Source organism: Passer domesticus, chromosome 8, assembly GCF_036417665.1.
Source record: "Passer domesticus isolate bPasDom1 chromosome 8, bPasDom1.hap1, whole genome shotgun sequence".
In the NCBI taxonomy this organism is placed as follows: Eukaryota; Metazoa; Chordata; class Aves; order Passeriformes; family Passeridae; genus Passer; species Passer domesticus.
Window position 1 is genome coordinate 23,928,862 of NC_087481.1, and position 15,123 is coordinate 23,943,984.

Sequence of the window (15,123 nt, forward strand, 5' to 3'; positions counted from 1 at the left end):
AGTCTGCAGCTTAACTGTTACAAAGGCTGGCACTCACTGTTTTCTCTTACGTTTCTGTGTTTATGAAAGGGTGAAATATTAAATCCTGGTCTTTACATGAACATATGAATTACTGTCTTCTTTAAAATATTAATCTTTTTGTCAGCAAGTATCTGATACAGAATTCCAAATACCGTGGTATTTATGTAAGGAGCAAATGCATTCAAGGACATGTATATTTTCTTTTTGGAAATGCTCTGAGGCAGTGGTGTTCTGATACAACTTGAAGACTTTTATCCGTTTACAGATATCTCAATTCCACCAGCATAGTTCTACTTGACTTTAAATCACACTGAGAAGAACATTGAAATTGCTATGTCAGATAAGAGCACTGGATCTCTTCCAGCTTTCTGTCTCGAAGCAGCAAGTCCTGGGTATTTTAAAGGAAACTGCAAAGATCTTTGTGAGAGACAGCTCTTATTCAGTAACGTGGCCATACGGTACCTCGGTTTTTTCTTTTCCTACAACCCATTACTTACTTTATGGCTTTTACATTGAAACACCAGACTTTTATGTCTTTTAGCTTTTACTAAATACTCCCTGTGAACTCTTTATGCACTTGAACAGCACCAGGGCACATCACCTTAGAAGTCCCTCAAGAACTGTATTGTGGGGTTCAGTTATCGTAGTATTAACTAAAAGCATATAACTGAAATTAGACATACTGGTGATGCAAAGAAAAAACAAACGTATATTTGGCTTTCCCTGAGAAGTTCTTCTTTCCTAGTTTTCTTATGAATTTCAAACTAAATAACATTGTAGCACCAATCTATTTACAGTTGCTGTGTATATTAGATTTGTACACAGTTATCTTAAGATCTAGGTTCTTTTAAGTCCTGCATTGATAGAATAAAGCACATTCATTTCCTAGAAGTTTACAGACTTATGAAGAAACACAGGAAACTGCTCAACCCAGAGCAGCAGAAACAGCCACACAAAGCATTTTTGTTGTGTTAATTATATTGGCACATGTCTATTGCTGCTCTGCATTTCAACCTGGTCAATCTGTCTAAATCACACGTAAATGATGACACAAACATTTGCTGTGAAGACCAAAGCAAGCAGCCACTCCATTTCCCTATGACACACACAGAAGATCTTCCCGTCACCTATCTGTGACAGAGGAGGATTCCTGTAAGAGCACGTGGATGAAGGTGCCCCTGTTTTCCATCTGCCTGGAGGTAAAATGGTTTTGAAACCGAGCCTGAGACCATGTTTGTGTTTCTGTTTCCTCTCAGTTCCTGGTACCATCCAGGGACACAAAATAAAGCTCAGCTCTCCTGTGTCTCCACCACATGGGCTAGCCACAGTCTCTACATGCTTATCAACTGCAGCATTTCTTGCTTTCTAACCACTACTGTATGCAACTAAGCTCCAAGAGGGAAAGGTGCTTTTAAGCCTCTTACCTGCTTAGGAGATAGAGCATGCTGGGTAGAAGGATTTACAAAATACAAAAATACAAAATGCCTATCCTAATATTCTTCAAGAAAGAGAAGTAAGAGTGAAAACTCCAATTCTTCTTTTCATGTCAGCTTCCTCTCCTCTACCCTTTAGCACGGCATCCATCAGCAATTAACAGTTTGCAGATATTTACTGTTTTACACACGTATTGAGCCATTTTGAGTTGGCTTGTCATTTGTTTGTTGTCCTGTCCATTGGCTGAAAAGACAGTTTTAGTAAACAGTAGAGTACATTGTCACAGAATCCAAAATAAATATGCAGGAACCCAGAAATTTTTTTAAATTACTTAATTAATTGGGAGTCTGTTGCACTTTTTTAAAATTACCCAAACATGCTGGGGTTTGGTTGTATGGGGTTTTTTTGGTTTTGTGTTTTGTTTTTTTTTTAATTAATCACATTTAATTTAAGACAATTATCTTGGGTAGACATGAGAAGATGAGCTAATAGGTCATTTAAATCACATGTTGTTTCTTCAGAGCTCTGTCTGCCAGACACCCCAATAGGAAAAGACAAAGAAGGATGGTAAATATAGAATGGAACAGTTAAAACATCCCTGCGTGTATTTTATTTTCTTTTAAATCATAAAGTTCTAGTCCACCATCACTGGCATGGATGAGTGACCCCTGCCTAAGCAGCAGTTGATTACAGGCTGGTTAACTAAGACTGTCAGCATAATTAACATTCTGATCCTTCTCAGGAACACCAGGCTACCAAAGCTGGAATATCTACAAGCTGCCACAGCTTGCGTAATTGAAAAAGACTTGACTGAATTACTAAAAGCTAAAAAATCTGAAACTTTTGATGCAAAAAAATAACAAACTTATTTTTGCAGGAAAATGACAGAAAACAGCATTAGGCTGAAGCCAGAGGAGGAAGTGAGTAAGCATGCCACTGCAACCACTTGGAATAAATCATTTCTATGCTAATCACGGTGGGAATGAACACAATTATATGCTTAACTTTGTTCATGTTTTCCTCTTTCAGTTGCAAATCTGCTCAACTGTCATGTTTAGCTTTCTCTTCAAAATGTTACTAATGCTGTCTAATAACACATCACTCTGTCTCAGACTGGAAATCACAGCCTCAGAACACTGCACTGAAGTCCAAGCAGGAGTCCCAACAGAGGAAAGCTGGAATGCTTTATTCTCTGTGGAGTTTTTCATGCATAAGCAAGTAAAAGGAGAGACTGGAAAATACTTTAGAATATTTCAACATGTCAAATGAAATCATTCTACTCTACCCTCCTGCTCCCTGTATGCCTGTTTATGCTGAAGAGCAGTAAGACTAGGAAGTACACCAATAAACGCCTTCTACTAATTCAGTTCTGATCCTAAGAAATACCATATATACCTTTTGTTTCAAGAAGCCAAAAATATGTTCAATGCAAGTTTTATATGTAAAATTAAAAGTAATATTCAGCAAATATTGCAGTAATTTTCAAAATGGTACTCTTGTAACATTAGAAAGGTTCTGTAAGTGAACAGATATTGGCAAACTTATTAACCACACATATAAGATAATTCTGCATTTTAAACAGAAGTCTGCATTTCTGCATTTCACAACTACACTGTCCTCACATGGAATTCTGCTATTTGACCACTCAAGCTCAAAAGAAGGCATCAGAATAAATGATAGCCATAACAATACAGACAAAAGATAACCTGTGCTGGAATTCCAAAAAGGAACAGACAGCTTAACTGATGGAAAGGGTATATGTTTGAATATAACTGGTGTCAGACAAAAAGTCAAGCAAATAATCTATTATGCTAATAACCTTACATAATTACATGCCACTATTCCTTTCTTGGAAGTGAAGATACTGAGATGCCAAAAAATTAGAATAAAAGCTCAGGTTTGGACAAGTTATAATGGTTTCTGATATTATGTGGATGTCATGGGTTTCCTATAATGAAAATTCTTGCCAACTGCCTTCCTCTAGCAGTCAAGGAGCCACTGCAGCAAACAGATATTCCAAGGCTGACCTGACAGAATAATTAATTCTACAGCCTCAGCACATAGTGAGATATGAAGGCAGCTTCATTTGGAGCCCCACAGAGCTAAATGTATGGCAGGGCACAGGTCTGAAACTCCTAAGAAATGTGTGAACATGCATCATCTGTGTGTGCTCCAAGCCGTGCAAATGACAAATACTAATCTCTCAGAGATGTAGGCAAAGGGTAGGAGTGTGAAAGGAACAGCTACAGGCAAAGGCATGAGAGCAGAGGGAACAGCGGAGAAGGCAAAGCCAGCCCTGAGGGATTTACTGCACATACACATGGAACACTAAAAAGGTCTAAAGTTTGGTGAACATCAAAACTGTGCAAATGACCACATGGCTGGCACTACCACCACCTCGTCTTCACTCAAACGTTGCTGTTCCTGTTCTTACCAACACGACAGCACATGCTCAGAGCTCACTCCTTTCCCTCGGCCAGAACTGGATACTGTCAGCATTATTGGTTTTCCCTGGGACCAGGCTGCAGCCCCATCAGGATTCAGTTATGCAATGCCTCTACACTGATGCCCCAGCCCTTGAAGAGTTCTCCTAGAACAAAACTGTTCCATGAGATGTCCACGTAAATCTGGCTGCCCGGGAAGTCCATTCCCTTTGCCAGCCCTCACAGTCCGCCCCTGAGGCACATGCAGAACTGTTCTAGCAAGGCACAAGTCAGATACCTCAGGAGACTGTTGTGGCTTTGGGTTTTTCAGTGAATCCTGTCCTATCTGTTACCTGAAAAAAACAGGCTGGGGGATGAATAGTTGGGAATTCCGATAAAAAAGAACTGGCCAATGGTTCTAGCATTCCACTGGAATCTTCCAGGGAGAGAGAAAGGGGTGATGGGCACTCGCTTAGCTGAGGGGGAACACGGCGGCTGTGCGGAGAGCGGAGCAGTTCGGGTGGTTTGTGGTGCTGGACTTGTCCTGCTGAGGGTCACGGTGCTGCTGCAGAGCTCTCCTTGCTGCCCGTCTGGGGCCTCTGGCACCCGCCAGCGCCGGGAGATCCTCACCATCTCCGCGGGTGTTCGGGGGAAAACGGGCACCACCTCCTCCCTGTCTCCTGACTGGAACCCAGGCGGCTGCCACCGCAGGGATACTCACAGCGCACACATGAGCGCCTGGGGAAAGCTCAGCCCGTGCCTCCTCCCTCTCCCCGGGGCCACAGTCCCCCCGGAGGCTCGGAGCGTGAGGGGCTGCCCCCGAGGCCATGAGGGCGGCACCGCCAAAGCCATGAGGGGCTGCCCCTGAGGCCACGAGGGCAGCACCACCGAGGCCATGAGGGGCTGCCCCAGAAGCCATGGGGGCTGCCCCCGAGGCCATGAGGGGCTGCTCCAGAAGCCATGGGGGCTGCCCCCGAGGCCATGAGGGGCTGCTCCAGAAGCCATGGGGGCTGCCCCCGAGGCCATGAGGGGCTGCTCCAGAAGCCATGGGGGCTGCCCCCGAGGCCGTGAGGGCGGCACCGCCGCGCCGCTCCCTCACACGACGCCACAGCGTCCCTCACAGCGCTGCCTGCCGGCCGGGCCAAAGCCAAAAGTGCCCAGCGGGTGGGAAAAGGCTCTTAAGGCTCTTGCCGGGTTTCTTTAGGTTTATTTTTTTTATAGTTTTTATTGTTGCTGTTGTTCTGTCCTGTTACATGTGTGTGTGTTTGTGTGTGTATTCTAGTACAGGACTGTTATTCCTTTTTCCCATACTTTTTTGCCTGAAAGCACCATAATTTTCAAAGGGAGGGGTCATTTTTCCATTCCAGGAAGGTTTCCACCTTCCTTGACAGATATTTGTCTTTTAAACGAAGACAGACAAATCGTTCTTCCCAGACAAGCACACTTCATGGTGACAGCTCAGGATCTCCCAATAGTCAGGCCACCCAAACCCTGGCAGTGCTGTCTGGACAATCAGACAATAGGCGTTCTTCCAGCAATGGCATCCCGGCACATGGCAGAGTGGGAAGCATTTGCAACAAGCCTGGGTTTATTCTAACCTGATCCCTCTGGCACCTTCACACAGACTGCAGGCACAATCACAAGCAGAAGCACCAACACAGCTTTGCATATCACCCCTGCACATCTCCAGGGCACTCATGGTGGGGATCATTCATGCTCTGCAGGTTGAAGCACTATGTGGAAGATGTAATTAATTTTTACTTCCGTGATGGTCTTTCATCCTCCAGCGCCTTCTGCTGCTTCTACTCATATTCACTTTTCAGGAAGATGTTGGAGGATAAGCCTGAATGGAACAACGCTTAATCCACTGAAACAGAAGTGGTCGTATTAATTGCAGAGAGTAAGTGAAATTATAGCTTTGCATCTCACGTCATGTCTCTGGAGGATGAGACAAGCACAGACTTGCCCTTGCCAGGAAAATTATCCACAAACACCAGAGATGTCCAAAAAGGAGACAGAGGAGTCCTGTAACTTTATTTGAATACAGGGAGAGGCCATGGGGCATTTCCCCTGGTGTCTCTCCAAAATTTGGAAGGACACAGCCTCCTTTTTATCCTCGTTTCCTGGCTGCATGTCTGTCTCTCTTCCCTATTGCCTGAAGTACTTCAGAGGACTTCCCAAAATGTACCAAAAATACCTGAGACCCCTTTCTAATGTATAACCCCCCCTTTTTGTTTTCCTTGTGTCAATCAGTGGAATTCCTATGGAATTTACTGTTCTTCCCACTGTTTCTTTCATCTCTCAGTATCCAATTTTATTTATCAGCACACCTACAGTTTGTCTGTGAAGACAAGTCTCTCTCATTCCATTCATCCATCAGTGTAATCCTTCCCATTGTTTCTTTTATCTCTCACTACTAGTTTTATCTACCAGCAGACCCCCAGTTTGTTGTAAAGACAAGTCCCTAATTCTTTTCACCCTCAAACAGCCTCAAAATCACAGGACAAAAAGCCAGCCTGGGAACAGTGTCCAGTGCCTCATTAAGGCTAGAGGGCTTTCGACTGCTCACAAAACACCCAGGCCGTGGATGCTGTGATCAAAGGTTTATGTGCAGCTCCCTTCCCCCAGCGCAGCGCAGAGGCCCCTGTGGGGCTCTGTAAGACTTAACCAGAAGTGTCCAGCTGGAACAGCTTCCTTATCCAACAGTGTGTAACTGTGCATGAGGGAAGCAATAGCCCGAGTGGCCCTGTGCCAAGGCCCAGAGGGACGCGCTGGGCACACACACTGACAGATGTGTCCCTGGTGTCCTCTGCAAGATGTCCCACATTACAGGCGCACTGAATCCCAGACTGGAGCATGGCTCCTGCACTCTTCAGCTTCTTGGTGTGTGTAACACAGGATCTTTCACCCTCACAGAGTTGGGGGAGGCCTTGCACAACAATACTTCCTAGCAGAAGGGCAACAGAGTATTTTAATTTATCCATCACCCTCACCTACCACTGACCACCACTGTCCTTTAGGGCAGTATAGTTCAACTCCCGGGATAAGATCCTCTCAATCCCCTTTCCCTATTTCTTCAGAACATTCTCTGTTGCCTCGATTTCCCTTGCCCACATGTTCCTTGAACCTGGCTTTCTCACACTTCCCTCTCCTTATGTCTGCCTTCAGCCAGCGCTGCATCCTGAGTTTCCCTGTGCCGTCCCACGCTCTGATATTTACCCTGGGAGTTACACGCCCCCAGCTCTAATCTGATCCTCGTGGAACAGCAAGTTCATTTAATCACTGGCTCAAAAACTGCAGACACATTTTATTAGACTTATCTCTCCTAACGATACAGTGATAGCACACTACAGTACCATTTACAGCAAGCTACTACTGCTAACCCAGCTGACTCCTGGCTCCTTTATAGGGGAATAAAACCAAGGGAATGACACATGGTGTCACTTCATCAACCCAAAAAGAACACAGCACGGCACTTGCTAACTACAGGTCCCCAAAGGGTTGTGTGATTCACACATAAAGGCACTCCCAGACACAAGAGCTCTGTCTGTGAGCAGGAAAAAGCTGTATTCTGGTCTAGTCTGAATTCCAAATTTTGTGCACTATGAACATAATGCCTTGTGTCTAGAAAAGCTCAGACTGCATTCCCGAATGTACTTCTCATGGAAGCAACAGAAAACTTTCAATATTTTTTTTTCTTCTCTGTAACATCATCATTAAATGGATTTTAAAGAGTAAGATAAGGAATATCCTGAGAAAGGCTAAGGTGAACCATGTGACAGAACAGAGGAAGGCTTTTGATTGATTTGCATGGAATCCCACTAGCACCTGGTTTCTTACACTCTGGGAAGTTCACATCACTTCCCTCCTCCTCACTTCCCTCAGTAGAACTCAGGCATTCTACTGATGCCTGATAATTCTGTCACCCCCCCCCTCTTTTCAAATGTACTTAGCAAAGAGATGCACCTGGCTATTACAGGTGCCTTCTCATAATCCTAAAAAATGCACGATTTGCTGATTCCCCTTTTCTCTGTGCAAAGTTTCAATTCCAAACCAGCTCTGTAGAGGAACAGGCTTTCACAATGAATGCCACCTTTTCTTTCACATTTTACTATTTTGGCTGCAGTTCACACTAAGCTTTCCATAGGGAAGCTGCATCTAGGTACAAAGAATTCAGCCAGAATGAATGGAAAAAGAAAACACACTATAATATTTAACCATGTAAGAAAACCCCAAACCTTAAATTGAAGCAAATTAGTGCAAAATCAGACAGCAGTGAAATGAATCTAGAACAATACCCAGATAAAAAACCTACTGAAGTTTAGCACCAAGAGAAAAATGTGGACTATCACTACCTTAGCATAGTGCATCATTTCCAAACAACTTTGAACTTCTCTGTTGTGTAGACAAAGAAAACTATGTGTTCATCACAGGCTCTGCCCAACACATCTCTTTTCATATGGATGGATGTTAAGACATATCTAATAACACATTTGCCACTGTATTTCCTGATCTATGCCATTTTTCCCTCAGAAAAACCCAGGAAAAAAAAATTAGAGTGGTCATGGAGTCATAAAACTCAAAACTTACAAGCATCCCAGGTTCTGTGGTATCTCAGTTTATGGTTAGGGCTGAAAACCCAAAATATAGACTTGAACTTTGTGTGTTCAAGACTACACAAATAAATAAAATATTTTTCTTAAGAGGTTTTTCTTTGCAGAATAGGCTAAAATACTTTTCTCTCAGACAGATGGAATAATGTTGCTCCTGAGCACTAATGTTCAGTCAGCATCAAGTCACCAGGCCTCGGTCACTTGCACCTTCTGGCTCCTGTCCTGCCTGGGAACTGCTGCTCCAGGACTGGACAGGAGGCAGGGCTGCTCGGCAGTGATACAGAGGTGAGCCTGCAGCAACTGTCCTGCAGAATGGATGCACAGGAACTGACACAGAGCACAAGCTGCAATCACACCAGGCAGCAGCACACTCCTGGGTTTGGGCACTCAGAGTCATGGGACTGGCTCTAATGGAAGCTCTCCACAGCTTACCCGTAAGAGAAGCCATCCCCTTGGGCCTCGAGGTCTCGTTTCCCAGTTCCATGAGTTGAATGGTTGCTCCATGGTGGGGAGGGACACTGATAGACAAGGTGTAGCTGATACAAGGCAAAGGTATCTTCCTATGTAAAACACAGCTTTAACTTAATTCTCTATTTGTCATGGTTTATATGGCCAGATTGCCTAAAATTTTACAGGAAATGTTTCATACTGAGATTTGTTTCATACTGGGAGCTTTGTTTCCACTATTGGAGAAGAACTCATTCTGCTGTATAAAGATATAGAAATGTAATTTTAAAAAACTCTGGCACTTTTCCTGCTTGTGTAATTCAAAAAGGATCTCAGTAAAGAAAATTCAATTTGGCAATCCATTAACATAGATTTGATGCTCTCTCTGTTCATATCTTGATGTCTCACCCCTTTCAGAAAAATGAAAATAACTCTTAGTAAAGAGTGGCTGTTCCCTCTTATTAGTCCAGTATATTGGCAATTATTAAAACCCTAGGAAAGCTGCTGAAGCTCTGCTGACTCATGGTGGCCAAGAACTTATTTGTTAACTCCATAACCAAGGTGGAGGAGGGAGAGAAACAAAAAAAAAGAAAAAGACAGAGAACAGGCAAAGTTTGGGAAGAGGGCTGAGTGCCAGCTGTACACTAAGTTGCACCAGTTCTTCAGGAGAAAGGATCTGGATGTTATTGGGAATTTTACATACTGTGTTTGAACCGGGTGAAGAGAGAGACCTAATTTCAGGCCATTTAAGTTTAGGAACCTGAAAGAGTAATTTCAATAAAGTTTACCTCTCACAGACATCTACTGTCAACAGAGGAAGAGCAGCAGTTCCGAAAGACAAATTGACTTACCAAAGGTCTGAACTGTCTTCTTGCTGCTCCATCAAGAACAGAGACTCCCCAAGGCAGTGATGGAAAGCCTATACCAGGACACCAGACTGGCACGTGACACCGCTGTCAGCAGAAGAGCTCAGTTCCCACTGCACTCTGCAGTTTGTCACTGCTCCTCGACCCTACAGAGCAGGCTGCAGAGAGCCCCAAACAAGCTACAGCAGAGCATGGAGACGTGACACTGACAGAGATTAATGGAGCAATTAACCCTTTCCCTCTCCACCAATCTGCCCCAAAGAGAAGAATTCTCACAGAATGTGCCATGACGCAGGAATGTATTTCTGACATGAAAGATGTTAGTAGGTGTTAGACAGGAATGACTGCACTCCTCATTTAGGAGCTCTGGTTTGGTGCATTAATACTTATGGGATTACTGTAAATCTGAGGTCATTCACAGCCTAAGTACTAGCAAAGGTGGCATTTTAATGCCTGGAAAATTTTAGGTTTCGCCTCATTTTAAGTTATTCTATTCTCAAAGCAGTGAATAATTAGGGAAAAGCCAGAGCACATTAGACCAAGGGTAAGGATTCTCCCCCAGAAAGGCAAAGCAGTTCTCAGGACTGTCTGGGCTGCATTTGGGGACTGCACTCTGCACTCCTCTTCCAAGGAGCACTACAATTCTTTCCAGCCCCTTGCCCATTCTTGCACAAAAAAGAGCCAGGATTTTCCACTTTCCCACCATCATCTGTGATCACATATTTCTCAGTGAAGGAAGGCTGCCAGCATGGTGGATTTGCTGTAACACCATCTTACCCTTGCTCTGTCCAGATGAGAGCATGTGTTCTTTCCCCACAGCATGCAGGGAAGAAGGGAAAACTAAGGAAAGTCAAGGCGGCTCTCTTGGTGGTACCCCACGACTGCAAAGCATCACACATATAAAAAGCTCAGCATTACTGTACCTTCACATAAAATCCTGTCCATGTCCTGAACAACAGTAAAAACAATTCACCTCATTAAGGTACTACACCAAGCTGAGTAGTCGCTATGTTGTAAAGGTTGAAGTGTTAGTGTTGTGGCACAAAGTGACAGCAAGTTGGGAAATAAATGAGCACAGTACTCTCTTCTAACCTCCTGGCACCGAGCCTTTTAACAGAGAAGAAAAAAGCAAAAATGGAAAATGTCAGCCCCAAAAACATTTTTCACATTGTAAAAAATAGAGTCCACTCTAGAGCACTTGATAAGAGACACACTGAGGGGTCTGATACTTCACTGAAAAATAGTGAGCGGGTGCAAAAAGGTTATGTGAACACATCTAATGCAATAAGAAAAAAAAATCCTTCCAACCAAAAATTTGTATCTATGTCCTACAAACGTCACGTCAGCCCTTAAGACCAAAGCCTCAGCAGCTGCCGCTGAGCTCTTAAGCTCAGGGATGCAGGGCAGCTCTCACAAGCACGCAGAGGGTCGGGGCAGTCCGGCACCCCTCGGCAGCGCACACGGAGCTGCCCACTGCGCAGCGAGCAGCGCCCGCTCCCCGGGAGAGCTCGCTCATTTGCAAGGGAAGGCAGGCACTGCACATGCCCGCGGTGCTGCTGCCGCTGGGGGCAGCTTTACATAAGGCTGCGCCCGGCGCCAGCCCGCCTCAGTCGGCCGGAGCTCTCGGCATGCGAGCGCGGCAGCGCCGGAGCCGCGTCCCGGGCCGGGCTCCCCGCAGCTGCCCCCGGCCGGCAGCGAGCCGCGGGCCCGTGGGGGACGGGGGCGGCCGCGCCCGGAGCTGAGCGCCGCGGGCAGCACCGACCAACATGCTCTCCTACAAAGCAACCTTTTAAAAGCCAGGTGCCTAACTAGAAAGATGCAAAACCGTAATATCCATGAAGATCCTATTACCTAGGAAGAATTTGACATTTTGCTGCGAATGCTTTGTTGGGATTGATTTATTCTTGGAGTGTTCTGCACGGCTGGCAAAGAATAATGCTCCAAAAGCGGTCCATCTCCCAAGGGGTCCAATTTTTCTTCCTGGGTGTCAGCGAGCCCTGACTCACTACAGTGCAGCTGACAGGGGCTGCCATGCTTGTGGCACATTAAGCAAAAAACAAAAGACCTAAGGACGACCTTTGAACAACACAAAGGATGGGTATGTTTTTCATGTTACCTTATTAATTTATAGTTCATAGTTACTGCATAGCCTGTGCTTTAATTACTCCATAAACTTACCTTGATGTGATTTGTTATTATACTTAAATGGCTTAGGGATTACACCTTTTACCCAACTGTTTGTCAGTACTTATATTGAGGTATTCTTAAACCAAGAAAAAAAAAAAAAAAACAACAAACCTGAGTTTAAAAAAAAAAAAAAAAAAAACCAAAAAAAACCCTGTGTGAAAAGTAGTCGAGTCAAGCTAGGGCTTTGTAAATGATTGCTGAAGTAAAAGATTTTAGCATGATTGAAAAAAATGATTGATGTGTGGGGGGATAACTTTTCTAAGTTGTTTTTATTTCCAGGTTTCAATGTAATTAGGCTACTGAGCGGATCAGCTGTAGCTCTGGTAATAGCCCCTACTGTATTACTGACAATGCTTTCTTCTGCTGAACGAGGATGCCCTAAGGGCTGTAGGTGTGAAGGCAAAATGGTATATTGTGAATCTCAGAAATTGCAGGAGATTCCCTCAAGTATATCTGCTGGTTGTTTAGGTTTGTCCCTTCGATATAACAGCCTCCAAAAACTAAAATACAATCAGTTTAAAGGTCTTAATCAACTCACCTGGCTCTATTTAGACCATAACCACATCAGCAATATTGACGAAAATGCTTTCAGTGGAATACGCAGACTAAAAGAGTTGATCTTGAGTTCCAACAGAATCTCCTATTTTCTTAATAATACCTTCAGACCTGTGACAAATCTCCGGAACTTGGATCTGTCATACAATCAGCTGCAGTCTCTGGGATCTGAACAGTTCAGGGGCTTAAGGAAGCTGCTGAGTTTACATTTGCGGTCCAATTCCCTGAGAACCATCCCTGTTCGAATATTTCAAGATTGTAGGAACCTTGAACTGTTGGACCTGGGTTATAATCGCATCCGGAGTTTAGCAAGGAATGTCTTTGCAGGTATGATCAGACTGAAAGAGCTTCATCTGGAGCACAATCAATTTTCTAAGCTCAACCTGGCACTTTTTCCAAGGCTAGTCAGCCTTCAAAACCTTTATTTACAGTGGAATAAAATCAGTGTGATTGGACAAACTATGTCTTGGACCTGGAGCTCATTACAAAGACTTGATTTATCTGGCAATGAAATAGAAGCTTTCAGTGGACCTAGTGTTTTTCAGTGTGTGCCCAATTTACAGCGCCTCAACCTGGATTCAAACAAGCTGACATTTATTGGTCAAGAAATTTTGGATTCTTGGATATCTCTCAATGACATCAGCCTTGCCGGGAATATATGGGAATGCAGCAGGAACATTTGCTCTCTGGTAAACTGGCTTAAAAGTTTTAAAGGGCTGAGGGAAAATACAATTATTTGTGCCAGCCCCAAAGAGCTGCAAGGGGTGAATGTTATTGATGCAGTGAAAAACTACAGCATCTGTGGCAAGAGTACCACAGAAAGGTTTGAACTAGCACGAGCTCTCCCAAAGCCAACGTTTAAACCAAAACTCACCAGGCCTAAACATGACAGCAAGCCCCCTCTGCCCCCGACTATGGGAGCCACCGAAGCCAACTCTGAGCCTGAGCACGACACAGAACACATCTCCTTCCACAAAATCATAGCAGGCAGCGTGGCTCTCTTCCTGTCAGTGCTGGTGATCCTGCTGGTGATCTATGTGTCATGGAAGCGGTACCCTGCCAGCATGAAGCAGCTGCAGCAGCGCTCTCTCATGCGAAGGCACAGGAAAAAGAAAAGACAGTCGCTGAAGCAAATGACTCCAAGCACACAGGAATTTTATGTAGATTACAAACCTACCAACACTGAGACCAGTGAGATGCTGCTGAATGGAACAGGACCCTGCACGTATAACAAATCAGGCTCCAGGGAATGCGAGGTATGAACCATTGTGATAAAAGAGCTTTTAAAAGCTGGGAAATAGTGGTGCTTTATTGAACTCTAGGGACTATAAAGGGAACGTTTTTCTCACTTTTCTGGCACAGCTCTTCCATGTCCCTTTTTTGTACATTCATAATACTGGTCATTTTACTCTCATACATAATCAACTCATTGAAATTTAAATACCTCAATCAATGTGAAGCCTGAGCTCTGGTTTAATACAATACCTATTGTACAAACCCTCTACTGATCTTATTAAAGTCTCTCTTGTCTTTAAATAGAAAACTTCTTTCATAAGTAATCCACTGCACCTGCACCAACTGTGCCTCTGTTTGGGGAGAAAAATGACAACAATCCCAAAAAAATCAAACTCAGGGTATCCCCCTCTGCCTCCCCAAACCCAGTCCGTACTCTAAAGCTCACTTTTTGAGCCCAGAAAGAAGTAAAGATCCAGGTATGTAGTATCATATGAATTCTGAGTTGTCTGAGGATAGAGATGGTGCAGGAACAGCTCTGAAAAAAATGCCTGATTGCTGCCAAGACAAGAGAGACTAAAAAGCACCCTTAAGTATCACATCAGAGGCAAAGCAGAGGGAAACGTAGGCTTAATAAGAAATTAAAAATAAAAAGGTACAGTGGTATTTGCTGTACTGCATTACAGCACTGTGTTTCTAGGGCCGATAGCTAGCAATTGAAACCTGTTTATGTGACTTCATACAAAAGGTGCCAGTGTTTATCCCTACATTCAGTTGCCTTTCAGAAAACAGTCAAAAGGCATTCATTAGATGAGGAGCAGAAATTCCTTATTGATGCAATTAGAGGAACTCAAATGTGCAGCAGCAAAAGCAAGACCACTTCCTGCACACATTTGTTTCAGTTCTCATTAGGAATTCTCTTTTCAGGACTGTCAAAGGCATTTATGTAGCTGAGGAAACCATTAAAATCCATCATTTTCTTCTGTTTCTGTTTATTGGTTGGGCTAGGCATGCTAAGGTTGTGTGTTATGTTTTGCACAGTGTCCCTCTAATAACTAAATAAAGCTTCATCACTTAAAATGCCAAACACCTTGCATTTTAGACATACTACAGCTGCAAAGAGCTTTCAGAGAAAACTGGTTACTCACTGATGTCAGAGGAGTACACCCAAAAATCCTTTTACACAAATCAGTGACAAATAATTTTCCTCTCTTACCAAAACCCTAATGACATTACAGAATTCACAGATACTCAGTTTTAATGTCTAATTATAAACCAGTGGTTCTGGGCAAAATAGAGATTTGCACTCCAGCTATTCCCTGCCTTCCTTCTCCCAAAATCATG

The 15,123-nt window shown here is 43.9% G+C and overlaps 2 protein-coding genes and 1 long non-coding RNA gene across 10 annotated transcripts in view; 2 read left to right on the forward strand and 1 right to left on the reverse strand.

Annotated features, from left to right (window-relative positions):
• The window catches only part of CTNNA3 (catenin alpha 3), a 427,418-nt gene that overhangs the window by 227,758 nt on the left and 184,537 nt on the right, over positions 1-15,123 (reverse strand). The window lies entirely within an intron of this gene.
• On the forward strand, positions 1,170-2,821 carry LOC135305831 (uncharacterized). The gene is made up of 3 exons (XR_010366809.1): positions 1,170-1,220; positions 2,333-2,431; positions 2,568-2,821. It is a non-coding gene; the product is annotated as an uncharacterized LOC135305831 (long non-coding RNA).
• The window catches only part of LRRTM3 (leucine rich repeat transmembrane neuronal 3), a 76,423-nt gene continuing 72,654 nt past the window's right edge, over positions 11,355-15,123 (forward strand). Inside the window, exons 1-2 of one of the 3 annotated variants that reach the window (XM_064429674.1) lie at positions 11,355-11,902; positions 12,271-13,802. In XM_064429674.1, the coding sequence (XP_064285744.1) occupies positions 11,899-11,902; positions 12,271-13,802 (1,536 nt within the window). In that variant the 5' untranslated portion in view covers positions 11,355-11,898. Of the gene's footprint in view, positions 11,903-11,928; positions 13,803-15,123 lie in introns of those variants that run through there. The other 2 variants (XM_064429673.1, XM_064429672.1) reach the window with 2 other exon arrangements.